The sequence below is a fragment of the Erinaceus europaeus genome, chromosome 11 (genome assembly GCF_950295315.1).
Source record: "Erinaceus europaeus chromosome 11, mEriEur2.1, whole genome shotgun sequence".
NCBI classification, from domain to species: Eukaryota; Metazoa; Chordata; class Mammalia; order Eulipotyphla; family Erinaceidae; genus Erinaceus; species Erinaceus europaeus.
Genome location: NC_080172.1, coordinates 55,547,900 through 55,566,214, shown reverse-complemented (window position 1 = coordinate 55,566,214; position 18,315 = coordinate 55,547,900). Strand labels below are relative to the sequence as shown.

Here is an 18,315-nt window from a genome sequence, read left to right as displayed (position 1 = left end):
ATTCTCTCTGCCCTCTACTGCTTTCTGGAGTTCATCTATTTTGTTGCCCTGCTTTGATACTGTTTTAGCTTGTTCAGCTAGTTGCATTCTTAGCTCAGCGATTTCAGCTTTCAGCTCTCTAATAACCATGAGATAATTAGAATTTTCTTCCATATTCTCATTTGTTGTTCCTGCATTTCTGATTACAATTTTTTCAAATTCTTTACTCACTCCTGTTATTATTTCCTTAGCTAATGTTTGGATGTTGAACTCATTGTTTTGTGCTTCACCCTCTGGAGGACTTTTAGCGGGACTCTTGTCCTGGTTTGAGTCTCCAATATTTTTTCTTGTTTTAACCATTTTATATATTATGTTATGAGTTCCCTTTTTCAGTAGTTTTCAAATTATTGATCACTATTGCCTGGATTGACTTGTGTCTAAGTAATTTAATTAAAGGGTTTACAGTGGTGGAAGTTAACAGTTTTTTCAATCCCTGAGTTGGAGCTCAGTCAAATTTTATTTATTTTAATGTCTATCATGTCAAATGTGAGCATAGCTGTTCCAGCCTTTTTTTTTTTTTTTTTTTTTTTTTTTGTGGTCCAGTGGCTTGTATGGTAGTTTTCCATCCTTTCACTTTGAGTCTTTTCCTTGTTGAGTTAGGTGGGATTCCTACAGACAGCATATGGTTGGGTTGTGTTTTCTGATCCATCTTCCTACCCTGTGCCTTTTAATAGGTGAATTCAGGCCATTGACATGTACTGCCAGTATAGATTGAAGATATTTTGATGCCATTCTTGTAGATTTTTAGTGTGTTCTGATATATGGCATGCTTATGGTGATCTGATTTTTTTATAGGAGACCTTTCAGAATTTCTTTCAGGAAAGGCTTGGTAATAGTTGATTCTTTCAATTGTTGCTTGTCTAAGGTTTTTATACCTCCATCTAGTCTGAATGACAGTCTAGCAAGATACAGTAGTCTTGCTTGAAAGTCTTTCTCATTGAGCACTTGATATCTTGCCATTCCCTTCTGGTCTTTAATGTTTATGTGGAGAAATCTTCTGCTAATGTTATGGATTTTCTTCTGTAAGTGACTCTGTTTTTCTCTTGTAGCCTTCAGGATCCTTTCTTTATCCTTATTCCTTTCCATTCTAAACATGATGTGTCTTGATGTCTTTAACTCTGGGTTAATTCTGTTTGAGACCCTCTGGGCTTCTTGAACCTTGTCTTTTATGTTGTCTAGACTAGGGAAGTTCTCATTGATTATGTAGAATGCTTTCTTCCCCTCTCTTTCTTTTCTGGTAGGCCAATAATGCATATATTATTTCTTTTGAAGTAATCCCACATGTCTCTGTTGTTGTTTTCAGTATCTCTCAATCTCTTTTTGAGATCTCATAATTCTTTCTTAGTTTTCTCTAATACATCCTTGATCTTGCTAATTCTGTTTTCTGCCTCATTTATTCTATTCTCCCCTCTGCTGTTTTCTGTATTTCAGCTATTTTTGTTACCCTGTTCTGATACTGTATTAGCTTGTTCAACTAGTTGTGCTCTCAGTTCAGCTATTTTAGGTTTCAGCTAATTACCTCAAGATAGTTAGTGTTTTCTTCCAGAGTCTCATTTGTTGTTTCCCCATTTCTGATGACTTTACTTGTAAACTCCTTCTTTACTCCTGTGACTGTTTCCTTAATTAGCGTTTGGATGTTGATGTCATTGTTCTGTGCTTCTACCATTGGGGGGCTTTTAGTTGGACTTTTATCCTGCTTCTTTTCTCCAATGTTTCTCCTTGGTTTAACTATTATTATAGTGTGTTGTGAGGTCCCTCTCTCAGTACTTTTCAAATTACTGATCACTCTTGCCTTGATTGACTTGTGTCTAAGTAAGGTACTTAAAGAGTTCACAATTGTTGGAAATTAACAGTTGTTTCAATGTTATACCAATTCCTGAGTTGAAGCACAGTGGCTGGTAAAGCCTCTTTTGTTCTTTTTCTTCCCTATAGGCTATGGTAGCCTGAGGGCTTTTTACCTGTTAGCAGGTTTTTTAGCTTACTCACTCACTCCTAATCAAGAGATAAAGCAAGGTGAGGGAGAGATATCACAGTGGTTATGCAAAGAGACTCCCATACACCAAGGATCCAAAGCTCTGGGCTCAACTTCTCTGCCAGCAGCCAAAGCCAAGCTAGGCAGCACTGCTGGGCTCTGTGAGTTTCTAAACAAGTCCTGTTTATAGTCTAGGTTCTGAAGCATTATTCACCATGTTCTCATCAGGAGAACAGTGTGGAAAGGCTCCCACTATACAAACCCACTGCTAGACCACCAGGGTGTAGAGCTTCTCCTGAGTTTCCTGGTCAGTTACCTCCCCCCCACCCATGTCAGCACAGGACCACACCCTGCTGCTCTAGCCTCTGAGGGCAGTATCAATGGAGACTCACAGTTGCATTTGGTGAGTTTTAGGGGAGTCCTCTTCTCCATTCAGCAGTCTTTATGTTGGTAAATCAAACTGGAGGTGGTGCCTCAACTGGTAAACTGCCAGACTGTTACCAGCTGCTTGAGAGTAGGTATGGGCTTTAGCCCCAGGAATCTCTCTTTAGCTTCCTCTCTGTCCATGAGCCACATGTGTTTTCACTCACCGGTGACTTGGTGGGTTCCCAAAGTAGTCCCAGTCTTATCTTGATGCATTCTCAGGTGATCTTTGATATTCCTTGTTCTTTTTAGAAGTTTCTCAACTGGGTATAGCTGGAAGACTGGGCAGAGTTGTGGTCTCTGTATACTCTGGTGATTTGGTGGGTTCCCAAAGTAGTTCTAGTCCTGTCTTATGGTCCCAGTTGGTTTCCTTTGATATTCATAGTTGAGGAATGGGAGATCTTTACATGTCATGTAAACAAGAAACTATAACCAAAATAGAGAGAATTCACTGAACTCCACAAGAAAGCAAATGTCCCCATCCTAAATGGGAGAAGATAGTAAGACAATATCTACCAAAGGGGAATCAAAAGGTCTACAAACATATAGGGAATGTTCCATCTTAAATATGTTAAAGTTAATAGATGGCAGCCATGCTACAATTGTCCCTGAACAAAACATAAGAACACTGCTGCAAAGCACACAAGCTTATATTGACTACATATAGGGAGACCCTTATATTAAGAAAGATCTCATCATGTGGAACATTGGATCTTTGAAAGAGTTACCACTATGCATATGCTTAAGCTGCACTTGCCATCTCGACAGGCAAAGTCAGTATTTGAGGTAGAAACTCATTTAAGAGTCTCTGAACAGTGAAGGATTTAGTTAATTTTACCTGTCTTGGAGAATCTGAGTGTCTACAGGCTCCATAGGCCTAGCTGAATCTGATTGAATGCCTATAGACCTAGTAGAAACCACAGGAGGTACAGTCATTGTGGCTGTCTCCATGGTGATAGTGGGTATGATAGTTTTTACTGGAGAGACTACATCTTTAGCCTCTTTGGAACATCAGCAACCACCAATTCTACTTGTGAATTGGGAACTGGTGTTGTCATTTTTGTAGGAGTGTGAGTGCTAAGACCCATCTCCACTGGGGGATCAGATAGCATGGCAGCCTCCATGGAGGTCTTACTTGCCTGAGTACCCACATACAGTGGGGGCACTGTGGTACCAGCTAACAGAGGATCATCTAAGATGTCTGGAGGCTTTTTATTTAAACTTCAAAATCTGGGTGGCTCTGTGAAACATGAAGCAATTTAAAGACAAACAGGCCACCCAGGAATCATGTGGCTGAAACCAAGATAGCGTCTGAGACCATGTGGTGGATAGTCATGGTAACGATAAACAAACATGCCCAGAGACCAAGCCCATGGTTGAAGGTCAAAACAAAGATGGTGCCCATGACCTCATGGAGTCAAAGATGGAACCACAGCCATGTGATTAAAGATACAATTGAAAAAGGAGAAAAAAGAAAAACACAAGACTTATTTGGTCAAGTACTCATTATAAAGCTATCGTGAGTCTATTTAATCACTTGCTTACACTCTTATTTAGCTGCCTTTTATCTCTCATGTAACACCTGTGAAGTGGCTGTGAATAGGTCAGGGTGGATATAAAACTCTGTATTAGATTTTACACTTTAAAACTGATCTGGTGGGGGCCTGGGCAGTAGTGCATCAGGTTAAGCACACATGGCTCCAAGTGCAAGGGCCAGCATAAGGATACTGGTTTGAGCACCCAGCTCCCCCGACCTGCAGGGAGTCAATCCACAAGCAGTGAAACAGGTCTTCAGGGGTCTTTCTCTCCTCCTCCCTCAATTTCTCTGTCCTATCCAACAACAACAGCTATGACAACAACAACTACAACAAGGGCAACAAAAAATGGGGAAAATGGCTTCCAGGAGCAGTGGATTTGTAGTGTAGGCACCAAGTCCCAACAATAGCCTAACCTTGGAGGAAAAACAAAACAAAACTGGATCTGGCAACTTAAAAGACTAGAGTTAATCTCATAGCTTAAATGTTGAATGCAACCCTTTAATTTTATATCTCTTTAAAATAACATTTTTAGACTAATTAATTCTGCCCAATGAAGGTTTGCCAAATATTAAATCTATCACATGAGAAACACAGATACCAACTTAACTCATATCTAAGTGTCAACCTGTGGATGTGAACAGTAATGTTATAGCATAAGAATTTAGCTAAATTGATTTTTAAAAGCAGAAGGATGAATATGGGATTCTCTCACTCTCAGGCAGAAGTTGAAAAACAAGATCAGAAAGAAAACACAAGTAGAACCTTAAATGGAATTGGCGTATCGCACTAAAGTAAAAGACTCTAGGGTGGGTGGGTGGGGAGAATACAGGTCCAAGAAGGATTCAGAGGACCTAGTGGGGGTTGTATTGTTATATGGGAAGCTGGGGAATGTTATACATGTACAAACTATTGTACTTACTGTTGAATGTAAAACATTAATTCCCCAATAAAAAAAATCAGAAAAAAAAGAAAGACAAAAAAAATATTTATTTATGAGAAATATAGGAGGAGAGAGAAAGAACCAGACATCACTCTGGCACATGTGCTGTCAGGGATCAAACTCAGGACCTCAGGCATGCCATTCCAAAGCTTTACCACTGCGCCACCTCCCGAACCACAGTGTTTCCTTTTTATAAATAAAACTGTTTCAAAAAAAAAATGGGGGATTCTAGGAAAAGATGTACATTTGAATTAAATTGTGTGTAGGTACAGCTGGGTACCTACACACAATTACTCAACTGAGGTCTCGTGTGGTGGCGCACCTGACTGAGTGTACAAGTTACAATGTGCAAGGACCCAGGTTTGAGCCCCCAATCCCTACCTGCAGAGGGAAAGCTTTCCAAGTGGTGAAGCAGTGTTTCAGGTGTCTCTTTGTCTCTCTTCCTACCTCCCCTACCTTCTTAATTTCTGACCATCTAGCCAATAAATAAATAAGCACAACAAAAAAAAAAAAGCTGAAAGATGTAAAGAGGGAAACCAGAGTAGTGCTCAGTGCCTCAGGCATAAAATTCATTAGCATAACCATTGTGCTATCACTCCCCTACTCAGGTCTGCCCCACCTATTTAATTTAGAAGGTATTTGCAAACTTTGCATATCAATAACATTCTTTTGTCACACTCACATTAGTAAGATTGAGACATACCCTAAGTAGGAGCTTCCTATTTTAAATTCAAAAGGCTCTGCTTGATTTTTTTAATTTTTTCCATATTTTAGTAGGCACATGCTAGATGGAAGGCTTCAGATTAAAGAAAAATAAATTTTTAAAGGATAGCTTGTTTAACCTTGTGTAGCAACACCTGTACGCCAGGGACCTCAAACCAAATTTAGTAAAATTAAAAAGAAATCTGTAGGCTCCTGATGGACACCCACTTCTACATTCTAGCATCCCAGTGGCGAGCTCTGGTAGCCAACCTGCTCTCACCTTTACTATCAGCACCTTAATGGACATTGTTTCTAACCAATCAGCTTGTGCCTAGCCTAGTTTGAAACTGATAAAAGATGACTGCTTGTGGGGACAAGCCTGTGCAGGTCTGGTAGGAATTCGCCTGCAACTGGCTACCATAAAATAAACCGGAAGTCCCTGCCTTCCATGTGGCCTCGGGTCTCATTATTTCGTTACTTTAGAGCTGTATGAATTTTACCTGATGGATTTTTTTTATTACAAAAGTATGTTGATTTTCCATTAATTTTACTTTAAACTTTTAACAAACTCAGGTTACCTAGAGAGTTAAGACACATTAGTGTTCCACCCCGGTTCCATGGCTGCCAGTTCTTAGCAACATCGCCCCGCTAGATATTCGACGGGATGCGGCATCATCTAAGTTCATTTCCCACGTCTACGCTCGACCAGACCTGCCAATATACGCGGATATCTTCGCCCACCCTGTCCAACGCTTGACGTCTCGTCGCCCAATCTGGTCCCCTATGCCTACACTGAACTTCTCTGTTCCAGACTCTTGGAAACAGAGTTGGCAGTCAGCTGAGGTCAAGAACAAACACCTCATCACAGACCCCTGCGAGCGTCAACCCGGCTTTGACCTAGCACGTTATGATTGGGCTCTCCTCAATCGCTATCGAACAGGCCATGGCCGGTGCACCGCTATGTTCCATCGCTGGGGAGCCAGAGACGACTCGAATTGCCCCTGCGGCTACAGACAGACTATGACCCACATAGTCAATGACTGCCACCTCTCCAGATTCAAAGGGTCTCGAAACTTTACATCAGACTCAACCTGACGCTGTTGACTGGCTACGGAAGAAGGGCAAACGCTAGAAGAAGAAGATTCGCAGTCCCAAACAAAAGCCAAGTTTGCTGTGGCTTTTCCACAAAGAGCTCACAGGACATTTTGGGGGCTTTCTATAATGCCCTGGAACCTTACCTAAATACATAAAATTGGTATTTCAATATAAGATGAAGAATTGCCATGTTAAACACTTAAGAAGCTAATCAATTTAAATACTTACACACCAATTTAAAATACTCATCTGGTAAAAATTAAATATTACTTTTATATTACCATATAAGAACAGTGTTAGGAACTTCTGTACACCTCTAGTCATATTTTATGTACTGTTAAGTCACCAGAACATTTCTCAAAATGGCTTACTCTTCGAATAAAACAAAAAGAAATATTTTAAACATTTGTTAAGAATTCAAAACATCTAGATGATGGGGAAACATGGCAATTAGGCATGCGTCTACCCAATGTTAAAATAGCTTACTTAACCTAATCTTTAAACTAGCTTATTTAACTTTGTGTAGTAACTATCAGAATTCTACTCCAAGCCACATGGGGTTAAACAACATTGATTTAAACTTTTGTCTTTTTTCTAAAAATTTAATAAACTCACGTTACTTTTGAGAGTTAAGGTACATGACTGTGACAATAATTGCACATTTGTTAGAATATTTTTAACCAACTGACAACATATATGCTAAAGGTTAGCAGGTGGTGATCATATTTAAGATCCTGCCAGATTAATTTGAGAGCAGGATTAAAGAAGCAAAGGTAGTTTTTATAGGACCACTAAGCACTCAATTGCCCATAACTTATTTTAAAAAAGTAATAATGATAAGGGTAGAGAGAAATGAAAAAAATCTATAGGCTGCCGGTGGACACTCCGCAGCCCCCACCCCCGTTTCGTACTCCAGCATCCCGAGTGGAAGGCTGATTTTAGCCAACCCGCTCAACCTGCTCTCACCTAAATATTGTCGCCACCTTGATGGACTCTGCAACCAGTCATCTTGTGCCGCGCCCAGTTTGAAACTGATTAAAAGCTGGGTGCTGCGGTACAACCTTGTGCAGGTTCTGGCAAGAATCCTTTGTAGCCCGTTAACGTAAAATAAACGTTAACTTCCCCCGGGTCTCGTTCTCTGGTTACTTTTGTGCTATATTATTGTATTACAAGCCTACCTCGTAAAGACAGGAAATGATAGGTGCTGGTGAGGCTGTGGAGAGAACTTATTACAGCGCAGGTGGGAATGCAAACGTTTGCGGGGGCAGCGGGGCAGCGCCCCCTCCCCCCGCCCCGAGGCTGTTATTGTAAGGCGAGAATCCTTAAGACAAAAGACAACTTAAAACTTATGGGTCTTGTCCCGTAACAAGATAATAACTTTTTACCATGAGACACGGGTGTACAGAAAGCTCTTTTTTGGACAAAGTAAGTGGCTCTGAAAAGAGCCTTTGGGTTGCTGGGCCCGGCAGCCCGTAGGAGCGCCGGGTGCCACTAGCAGCTCACTTGGAGCTGGTGTACTTGGTGACGGCTTTGGTGCCCTCGGACACGGCGTGCTTGGCCAGCTCCCCGGGCAGCAGCAGGCGCACGGCCGTCTGGATCTCCCGGGAGGTGATGGTGGAGCGCTTGTTGTAATGCGCCAGACGGGACGCCTCGCCGGCGATGCGCTCGAAGATGTCGTTCACGAACGAGTTCATGATACCCATGGCCTTGGAGGAGATGCCGGTGTCGGGGTGCACCTGCTTCAGGACCTTGTACACGTACACGGAGTAGCTCTCCTTGCGGCTGCGCTTGCGTTTCTTCCCGTCCTTCTTCTGGGCTTTGGTGACGGCTTTCTTGGAGCCTTTCTTGGGCGCAGGAGCAGACTTGGCCGGCTCTGGCATGATGAGAAGCTGGAGCAGAAAGCTGCGAAGTTCAGCCAACAAGAGCGGAGACAGTAGACTAGTAGAGGGCTGTGGAAACGGCTCGGTACTTATGGAGGCTGCATGCAAATGAGCACTCTGTGAATGCTGCGTTGTGATTGGAGGATTTTCTGGCGCGTTCCAACTAGAGCGGGATTATGTAAATGAGAGGATCGTGGCGGAGCCGTCCTATTGGTCGCAAAGACTAGGCTTTGGTCTGGCCAATCAAAGCGTCCCGGAGACAAGCGCCGTTCTATCTATAAAAGGTGAAGCGCCCGCTCGTGGGGCATTTCTCTGGCAGCTTCTCTTGGCGCTTCTTAGTCAGTTTTTGCAGTCATGTCTGGGCGTGGCAAACAGGGAGGTAAGGCTCGCGCTAAAGCCAAGTCCCGGTCGTCCCGCGCCGGCCTGCAGTTTCCGGTTGGTCGGGTACACCGCCTGCTGCGCAAAGGCAACTATGCCGAACGGGTCGGGGCCGGCGCGCCGGTCTACATGGCTGCGGTGCTGGAGTACCTAACGGCTGAGATCTTGGAGCTGGCGGGCAACGCCGCCCGCGACAACAAGAAGACGCGTATCATCCCTCGCCACCTGCAACTGGCCATCCGCAACGACGAGGAGCTGAACAAACTGCTGGGCAAAGTCACCATCGCCCAGGGCGGCGTCCTGCCCAACATCCAGGCGGTGCTGCTGCCCAAGAAGACGGAAAGTCACCATAAGGCGAAGGGCAAGTAAGCCCAGCGTCTCGAAGCCGTCTGCCCTAGTTCTCCCGCCCCTGGCCGCGGAGGCGGCCTATGAAATCAAAGGCTCTTTTCAGAGCCACCCACACTTTCAGATAAAGAGTTGTTGCAGCCGCCCGTGTCCCGGAGGAGCGTTGCGCTCTGTCACGCCGAGTGTGGCTGGAGTGCCTTTCCCCCCCACGCACACACACACACAAACACTCCGTCCGATAACGCACCGCGTCTCGTTTTGTTTCTCCCCGTGGGCTCCCACCGACTTTTAAATGCCAGGTAGCCGAGCCTGGCCAACATGTACACGGTGTTGAAGTTGCAGAGCGGGGGGGGGGGGGGGGGTCACACCCCCACCCCCTACCGGTCTGCCCTCGCGCACACTCCAGTCTCACTCCCAGTCGGCAGCAGTACCGAAACCGGCTCTGAGCTGGCCGCTCTTGCTCAGAGTTTGAGGAGTTCGTCCATAGTCATAACTCCTTCCCGGGGGGGGGGGGGGGGTAGGACAAGGGGAAGTGCATACAGGTGCCCGCTTAGGCCCTTCAGAAGCAGGGTGGGACGTCCTTGCTCCACAGGTATTTGGGGCGCACACAACCATGATGGTGAAAGGGAGAGCGGAGAAACGCTCCGTTCGATCCCTTAGCGGGTTCTGGAAAGGGAACTAAGGAGTTAGGGAGCGCGCGGGGCAGACGGAAGCGTAAGGGCTACTTCGTGAGCGACAGAGTAAGGGAGGTTGACGTTAACGTGCCCTCGGGCTGTGAGTGACTCAAGACGAGATCCCTAGGGAATACTTGCGATAGAAGTGAGAGTCTTCCCTCCCGGAAGGCAGGAGGAAACTTTCCCCTGCAGTTGGCCAACGGCAGTAAGAGGCGGAGGGCGGGGCCAGGAGCATTCTGTTGCGGCCACTCAGCGTTTGGCTTCCTGTGACGTCACGTCCAATGAGCAGCTAGCGCGGGACTTTCAATTCTCGTCCCGCCCACTTGGGAAAGGCTGTGGCTATAAAAGATGCGGCGGCGGCCCACTAGCACTCGTTTCGCTCTTGCTTCTCGAGGTGGTGAGTGTCTCAGTACACCATGGCCCGCACGAAGCAGACCGCTCGCAAGTCGACCGGTGGCAAGGCCCCGCGAAAGCAGCTTGCCACCAAGGCGGCCCGCAAGAGCGCGCCGGCCACGGGCGGCGTGAAGAAGCCTCACCGCTACCGGCCCGGCACCGTGGCCCTGCGCGAGATCCGCCGCTACCAGAAGTCCACCGAGCTGCTGATCCGCAAGCTGCCGTTCCAGCGGCTGGTGCGCGAGATCGCACAGGACTTCAAAACCGACCTGCGTTTCCAGAGCTCGGCGGTGATGGCGCTGCAGGAGGCGAGCGAAGCCTACCTGGTGGGGCTGTTCGAGGACACCAACCTGTGCGCCATCCACGCCAAGCGCGTCACCATCATGCCCAAGGACATCCAGCTGGCCCGCCGCATCCGCGGGGAGCGAGCTTAAGTAAGGAGAGCCCGCTCGGCTCGAACCCCGTCCCACCCAAAGGCTCTTTTCAGAGCCACCCACACGCATCACTCGCAAGGAGCTGTGCCGCTGACACTTCTCGTCTTCTGGGTATTCGCGAAGACGCGGGGGGAGGGGGGCGGTCGGGGGCTCTAGGGCTGGAAGCAACCTTAACCGTCCTTCCCCTGCAAGTGCTGGGACAGAAAGTAGAGGGCGTCCTCCCCGCCCTCCCACTCCGCCTGCTTGTAGAGGACCCCCTTCCCGCGCTATCAAACGGCACGAGTGGCTTTGCCCTTGCTGACGTACCACACGCCTGCTCCCTCTTCCCTGCCTACTGGCCTATATTAGCGTTGTTGGGGGGGGGGAGGTAGGTGGGGGGGTCTTCGAGGTCTATGCTACGGGTCCTTAGGACCTTGCCGACCTGTGATCGGGGGTTCAAAACTCAAGTCGCTCACAAATTCGCTCACCCCCAGCTTTCCTGCCCTCGCTGCCGTTCACCCGCGCCTGCGCACTAACTGCAGCTGGCTCCGCCGCCAGTTTTGAAATCGTAGCCTCCCTAACCTTTCCCCACCACCGCAGGTTGGACTGCAGTTGCTGTGTTTGTGAGAATCGGGTTATTCCGCGCAGTTACTCCCTAGCAGGCCACCTCAAGGCTATTGGGAGTCAGGATCAGGAGGGGGAAGCAGCAGAGTGCTTATGCAGAAAGACTCATGCCTGAGGCTCCAAGTGCCAGGTTCAATTCCCCACCCCACAAACCAGAGCTTAACTGTTCTGGTAATAAATCAAGTGTGTGTGTGTGTGGGGGGGGGGGTGGCTTGTTTCTTGATATTCAGATTCCAGATGATCCTTTTCTCCTTAAGTAATACTGTTTACCCTGAGACTCATTGAACAAATTTAAGTGACAGTTATTTGGAATTATATCCCCACTCTTGGCTAACTTGAGGAGGAGACTGCACCCAAGGAGCCTATCCAACATTACCAAAAATAAATTAACGGATAAGTGAAGTCCTTCCTTGCAGTCTCCCCCATTTTCCTATCAGAATGGTAAAACTGTTGGATTGCTTGTGGGCACACTAGAAAAAAAAAGAGAAAAAAAAAGACATTTGGCACTGAAGACTCACTGTCCTGCCCAATGCCATATATATATATATATATATTAAACGTGCATATATAATAATATAAAAATGAAGGTGTGGCAGCATTGTTTGCTTCTGTGTCTCATTTGAAAATCTAATACAAGTCATTCTGTTGTAACCCTTCTAAATGTAAAAGTGCTTCTGACTTGATCTCTTTAAAGAATAGTTTCAATGGAGTTTCAGTTTATTTACCGATTCATATTAACTGTCTTTAGCTAAAACTAGTGATTGTTAAATTGTCTTCTAAAAGAGAAAGAATAGCATAGATCAACAAATTAAGGTGGTACAGATTCAGATCTGTAATAATTTTGTCACATGGCTAGGGATTAAAATCGGAGTAAACAACACTCACAAATCTGTCACAAATACTTTGGTCACACTTAGTGAAAAACTGTTACTTAGATATGTTCCTTAAACTTTAATGTTTATCAGAATTGCTTGGGAGGTGGAAGGAGGGAGCTTGATTAGAATGGGTCCCAAGTTTTTTGCATTTCTAACAGGTTCCTAGGTGACCTGGTGCTCCTAGATTAAAGACCAGTTTGAGGACTCTCATTTCAATAATGACAAGCTCCCTGCTGCCACCCCCCACCCCCCTTTCTTACTGATTTACCTTCCCATCAGACTTGTGCTTTCTCCTTTTCCAGCTATCTCAATGTCGGTCAGAGCTGATCCGTAAAATGCATTGTCTGTAAAGTAGAAACAAACAAAAATTGAAAATTTATTTTAAATGGTTTAACTTTTAAAATATTTAATGATAAGAGAGAGAGAGAGAAATACTCTGGCACAAGTGATGTCAGAGATGGAATTTACAATCTCATGCTTGAGAGCCTAGTGCTCTAGCCACTGCACCACCTCCCACACCCCTAAATTAACTTTAAAATCTAAGGTTCTAAACAGTTAAATTTCAAATAGGAAAGTCATCTTTTTTTTTTTTTTTAATTTCTTTATAGGAAAGCCATCTGTTGCAGACTTAATCTTGAGTAAAAATGAAACCATTTTGTACATCAAATTCTCTTGCTTCTGATCTGGAGATTTGTATTTATTTATTTATTTATTTATTTATTTATTTTTACCAGAGCACTACTCAGCTCTGGCTTATGGAGGTGTGGGGGATTGAACCTGGGACTTGAGAGCCTCAGGCATGAAAGTCTCTTTGCATAACCATTATGCTATACCCCCACCTATTTCCAATAGGAAAGCCATATATATATTTTTTTTTTAATTTCTTTATAAGAAAGCCATCGGTTGCAGGCTTAATCTTGATAAAAGTGAAACCATTTTGTACATCATATTCTCTTGTTCCTGATCTGAAGATATTTATAAGTATTATTGGTGCTTCTCTCTTTTTCTCAGTCTCTCTAACTCCCTACCCTCTCCTCCCCCACTCCCTCCCTGCATTCCAGGATTGTCTTTTCTTCAAAGCCCAACACAAACCATACCTCCAGAGCCAGGCTTTGCTATTTTTTAGTATCCAGTGATTTTTGTAGGGTCGGGAGTTCCATTGTTATGGTCAACACATCTCATCATATGACCTATTGAGCCATTCATGTAATTATGTTTCTGTGTACCATTTCCCTTCCTTGCTATTCTAATGGTAAATTTCTGAGGGAAAACCTGGCATCTTCTGGCTATCTAGTTCCTCATTGCATAAGGATTAGAGCTGCTGGCTATTCAGGGCAATTCAGAAGTGACAGTATAAAGGTTGAGGCTTGGTTTTTTGTTTGCTTTTCCTTTCTTCTCCTCCTCCTCCTCCTCCTCCTCCTCCTCCTCCTCTTCTTCTGCCAGGGGCCAGCCCCAGCAGGTAATTAGAGTAACCTGAAAGAGGAGGGGAGTGGGCACGGAATGAGAGAGAATGAGAGACGAGTGAGTTGATGCTGAATCAAGCTCAAGCAGACATCTCTGTCATACTTAAGCAGAACTTTATTTTTATAGTCTCATAAGACTTAGATCATTAAAACAAAAATCACCAAGGTTTTGGTCACTAATACAAAAATCACCAAGGCTTTGATTATTAATACAAAAATCACCAAGTAAGAACAGCACAGGTAGGGAACATTTCCTGCTTTGTGGAACATTCACATTCCAGGGGCACTTTTCTCCCTAGATGCGATGTGATCTACATCACAGTTTCTATGTTTTCTGTTATTCCTGTACCTGTGTGCTAGGCAAATGTCCTACTGATTAAGATTAATATTCTACCTGTATGTTTATGCCATTCTCTTGCCCCTATGCATCAGAAGCCAATGGTTCATAGAAAGTTCAAGCTTGTTATGTTTCTAGGGGCCTTAAACAAATTGAACAGCCCATTTTTCATAAAATCTGTTCCATTGTTTGATCAAGGAGTTTTGTTTTGTTCCTTACTGAGACCTGGCCAGCCTCTCCATAAAGTTAAGCTCTCTAGCTGGAATCCATCTTTCTTGTATGCTCACTATGTGACCTAGGTTCTTGTGTACTATTCCTGCATAAGGAAGTGGGAGCAGAGTGGTGGATGGTAGATTAAATGGCCCATTGTATCTAGGCAGGTATCGTAAGTTTCCATTTATTAATTATGCTATGTAAGGTGGCCCCTCCACTGTGGGAACCACCAATCTTTCTCAATGTTTTTAGGGAAGTACTAAAGGAAGTGGTGTAGATAAAGGGGGAAACATTTCTTCCTCTAGGGGGTCTCCTAAAAAAATCTGAATTATTGGCATTGCTCCTTCCATTATGATCAATCTTACAGAGTGCAGTGCAGGTTTTGTCATTACTTTAGTTATTGGTCAGGCTCTGAGCCTGGCTATAGGTAAATATTATTAAGACCACACAGAGCTTAATCCCAAGTGCTATACATGGCAAAAGGCGAGATGGTTTCAGTCTGGCCTGGAGAGTCCAGCTGAAGTTCCTGTGAGGCTGGTACCCTGTCAAGCTGCTCGAATGGCCACTTCTCCTTTTTTTTTTTTTTTTTTTTTAACCAGAGCGCTGCTTAGCTCTGGTTTATGCTGTTATGCTGATGTTGGGGGCGGGGTCTGGGGGGGGTTGAACCTGGGACTTTGAAGCCTCAGGCATAAGAGTTTCTTTACATAACCATTATGCTGTCTACCCCCACCCTAAAGGTTGTGCTCTTAACCATGCTGATATATATTCAAGGGACTAAATTCTCAAATTCCAAGCCAAAACAAGAACAAACAAACCTTAGTATTTAATTGTGATGGGCCTTTCCACCTGACAGTGCAAATCACTAGAAAATAAAGTCCACATTCCACACACTGACAATATGACTTATATATTTATTATTCCATAATGTGCTGTTTACTGGTGTAACCAGTTTGATTTCTGAATGTCTAATAGCTAGATATGACTTTACAAGTAATCTTGCATCTTAACTAGTACAGACCACGGGAATTCCAAAGATGTGCTAAGAGATAAGAAACAAAGGCAGAGCTGTAACCTGGATGCTGAAATTTGCATAAAAGACAAGCGGTTCCTGTACACCAGCAGCCAGGATTAACCGAAACCCACCGCCCAGCAGACACTGGCCTGTGCCAGGCAGGGAAATTAGGTAGGAAAACCAACAGTGAAGCAACCTGACCAATGATTAGCACCAAGGGGGTGGAATTGAAAAAAGCCATCCTCCACCCCTACCCATATTTTCCTTGGCAGGCATGGTTGGGGGGAGGGGGGAGTCTGGCAAGGTCTTTTACTTTCTCCACTCCTTTAAAATTGTGCCAGAATTTAAATTGCTCTCAAATTTATCCATATATATATATATATATATATATTCCCCTCCTTAACACGCTAATGGTTCCTGTGATTACTGTTTTAGTGTTTGGTTAAACCTTTCCTAACAAGAACCTGGCAAGTTCCAAAAAGGGGACTGTAAACTACCTAACGATGGAGGACTGATGCCTTAGAGACCTAAAACAAATTGGGGGGAAGAGGGTGGGGGTAACTAGGGGCCTTAAGGCCACTGAACAGTATGGTGTATACACAAGGCCCTGGCCGTGGATTCACGCCCTGCACTCGCAATTAAGAAAAACTTGTCAGTCTCTAGTGAGTGCCCTCCACTGCCCCTCCCTCGCTTACTTTTTTCAGCCAGATAAAACTCCCCCTGGCCGCGGGGTATGGGACTTGATACTAGTACGGGCCTTATGCTCACTACCAAGCAGCACCACCCCGACTTGCTAACGTAGCTACTTCCGTCAACAGAACACGTCAGTGATAGCATAACCGAACCTGGCACGCTTTTGCGATAGCCTTGCTTCTCCAATACAGATTTGGGAAAGACAAAAGACCACACACGCCTAGAGCTTCCACTAGGCTCCCTTTCTTACCAAAGGCCTCCTCCCCCTGCCCCAACACAAGATCCTGCGACCCCAAAGAGAAGTGCTCAACTCTTTTGATGAGGGAGTGGTCGGCCCTAAAAAGGGCCTTTGGGTACAGTTGATGGCGGGCGAGGGAGAAAGAGCAGCGCACTCAGCCTCCGAAGCCGTACAAGGTGCGGCCCTGGCGCTTGAGCGCGTACACCACGTCCATGGCTGTCACGGTCTTGCGCTTGGCATGCTCAGTGTAGGTGACCGCGTCCCGGATCACGTTCTCCAGGAACACCTTCAGCACGCCACGGGTCTCCTCGTAGATCAGCCCAGAGATCCGCTTGACACCCCCACGCCGCGCCAGGCGCCGGATAGCTGGCTTGGTGATCCCCTGGATGTTATCTCGCAGGACTTTGCGGTGGCGCTTAGCACCGCCCTTACCCAGACCCTTGCCTCCCTTGCCTCTTCCAGACATGATTGCTCAGTTCGAGAGAACAAACTGACCGAGGGGGAGCAGGCTTCTTCCTTATATACAGATAATGCGGACCGGACTGAAGACTGAAGGCGAAAGCGCGCGGGAAGCCCCGCCCCGCCCCCTCCAGATGCTTCCCGCCCTCCACCGAACCCTCCCGGCCGCTCTGACCTTTTCCTGAGGTCTTCGAGGACCCGCCCCCCCTCCCCCTCCCCCACCCCCACCCGGAGAGCCCCGAGCTTCCGAGTCCGCAGCTTTTCGTCGCCACGGCCCGTCTGCGTCTCGGGCTCCCGTGGACATTCCCTTTTGGGTGAAAGAAAGCAGCGTTTCTGTTCTGCTGCGAGAACGGAAGGGCTCGGGGAGCCCAGAGAACCGAATCTAATCCGGGCGGGACCACTCGGTTCCCGTGGCCGGTTTACATAAGACTGCCGCAAAGCAGAAAAGCCAGACCCATTCAAGAATGGCCGCCCCACGAGGCCCTGTTCCTGCTCTCCTTTGGCTCCTTCTAGGTGCTAGTAAGTCCCAAGTCTGTAGCCTTATCGGGGCTTTACTAGTGACTTTAAAAATCAGAAATAAGAATGTTTAAATTTACGACCTCCTGGATGTACTGATTCTGGAGGCTTTAGGCATTTTGCGGGTGGGGGACACAGCAACTTTCTTTGAATTCCCTCTTCTTGTCTTGAGGCAGGTCCTCTGAAAGGAGCACACTTATCATAATCCCCTCCTTTGCAAAGACTGACTCGTCACTGGGAGAGACCTAAAATCAACAGCAAGAGAAAGGAAAACTGTCATATCGCCCTACTCTTAAGGGCCCATTCATCTTTCCTTTAAAATCACGCACTCTCACACTTAAGGGCCGGGTTGACTGCACACATTACAGTGTACAAAGGCTCAGGTTCAAGCCCCCGTCCCCATCTAGGGAGGGAGGAAGCTTCATGAACGGTGAAGCTGTGCTAACAGGTCTCTCCTTATCTTCCCCTTCCCTCTCAATTTCTATCTCTATCCAAAACTAATTAATTTTTAATACGTTTCTACTATGGTTTTTTCAAATCACACACTCTCAGGGTAGAAGATAGCTCACCTGGTAAAGCGCACACTTTTCCAAGAACGAGGATCTGGGTTTGAGTCCCTTGCCACTATAAGTAGGGGCGCCATGCAAAAGAGGGCAGGAACGAATCTTGAGCAAGCAGAAGCCCTAGTGAAGCCCTGGCAGAGGGGGTGGGGGAAGCAATCACTTACTCTCCCCTACATGATCTATTTCCCAATCCCCTTTCTGTATTAAGGGGGTGTTTTAAGTTGAATTCTAAGTTTCCTCAAGGAATTACTCCTTTTTCTTTCTTCCTACTGTTATCTCCCGTGCACACGTTAATAAACATCTGCTTGTTAATGTTTACTTTTTAAATTTTTAAATCTATTATCTTTTTATTATTACTTATTGGATAGAGACCGTCATAAATCGAGAGAGAAGGGGGTGATAAAGAGGGAGAGACAAGAGAGACACCTGCAACACTGCTTCACCACTCACCAGGGGCTCGAATAACATGCGCGCTCAACCAGGTGTGCCACCATCCAGCAGCCCCTTAAAAGTCTGTTTTCTATGCATGT

General features: G+C 45.6%; 4 protein-coding genes across 4 annotated transcripts; 2 read left to right on the top strand and 2 right to left on the bottom strand.

Annotated features, from left to right (window-relative positions):
• Positions 1–8,135: 8,135 nt before the first annotated feature.
• Positions 8,136–8,679, bottom strand: LOC103121073 (histone H2B type 1-C/E/F/G/I). Its single transcript, XM_007531574.3, has one exon. It carries the CDS (start codon positions 8,587–8,589, stop codon positions 8,209–8,211), a length of 381 nt encoding a protein of 126 aa, XP_007531636.1. The 5' UTR covers positions 8,590–8,679; the 3' UTR covers positions 8,136–8,208.
• Positions 8,680–8,760: 81 nt separating this feature from the next.
• LOC103121091 (histone H2A type 2-A) lies at positions 8,761–9,520 on the top strand. Its single transcript, XM_060201782.1, has one exon. It carries the CDS (start codon positions 8,944–8,946, stop codon positions 9,334–9,336), a length of 393 nt encoding a protein of 130 aa, XP_060057765.1. The 5' UTR covers positions 8,761–8,943; the 3' UTR covers positions 9,337–9,520.
• Positions 9,521–10,172: 652 nt separating this feature from the next.
• On the top strand, positions 10,173–10,959 carry LOC103121074 (histone H3). Its single transcript, XM_007531575.2, has one exon. It carries the CDS (start codon positions 10,403–10,405, stop codon positions 10,811–10,813), a length of 411 nt encoding a protein of 136 aa, XP_007531637.1. The 5' UTR covers positions 10,173–10,402; the 3' UTR covers positions 10,814–10,959.
• Positions 10,960–16,310: 5,351 nt separating this feature from the next.
• On the bottom strand, positions 16,311–16,713 carry LOC132541374 (histone H4). Its single transcript, XM_060201783.1, has one exon. The coding sequence runs from the start codon at positions 16,711–16,713 to the stop codon at positions 16,402–16,404; it is 312 nt and encodes a 103-aa protein (XP_060057766.1). The 3' UTR covers positions 16,311–16,401.
• Positions 16,714–18,315: the final 1,602 nt, after the last annotated feature.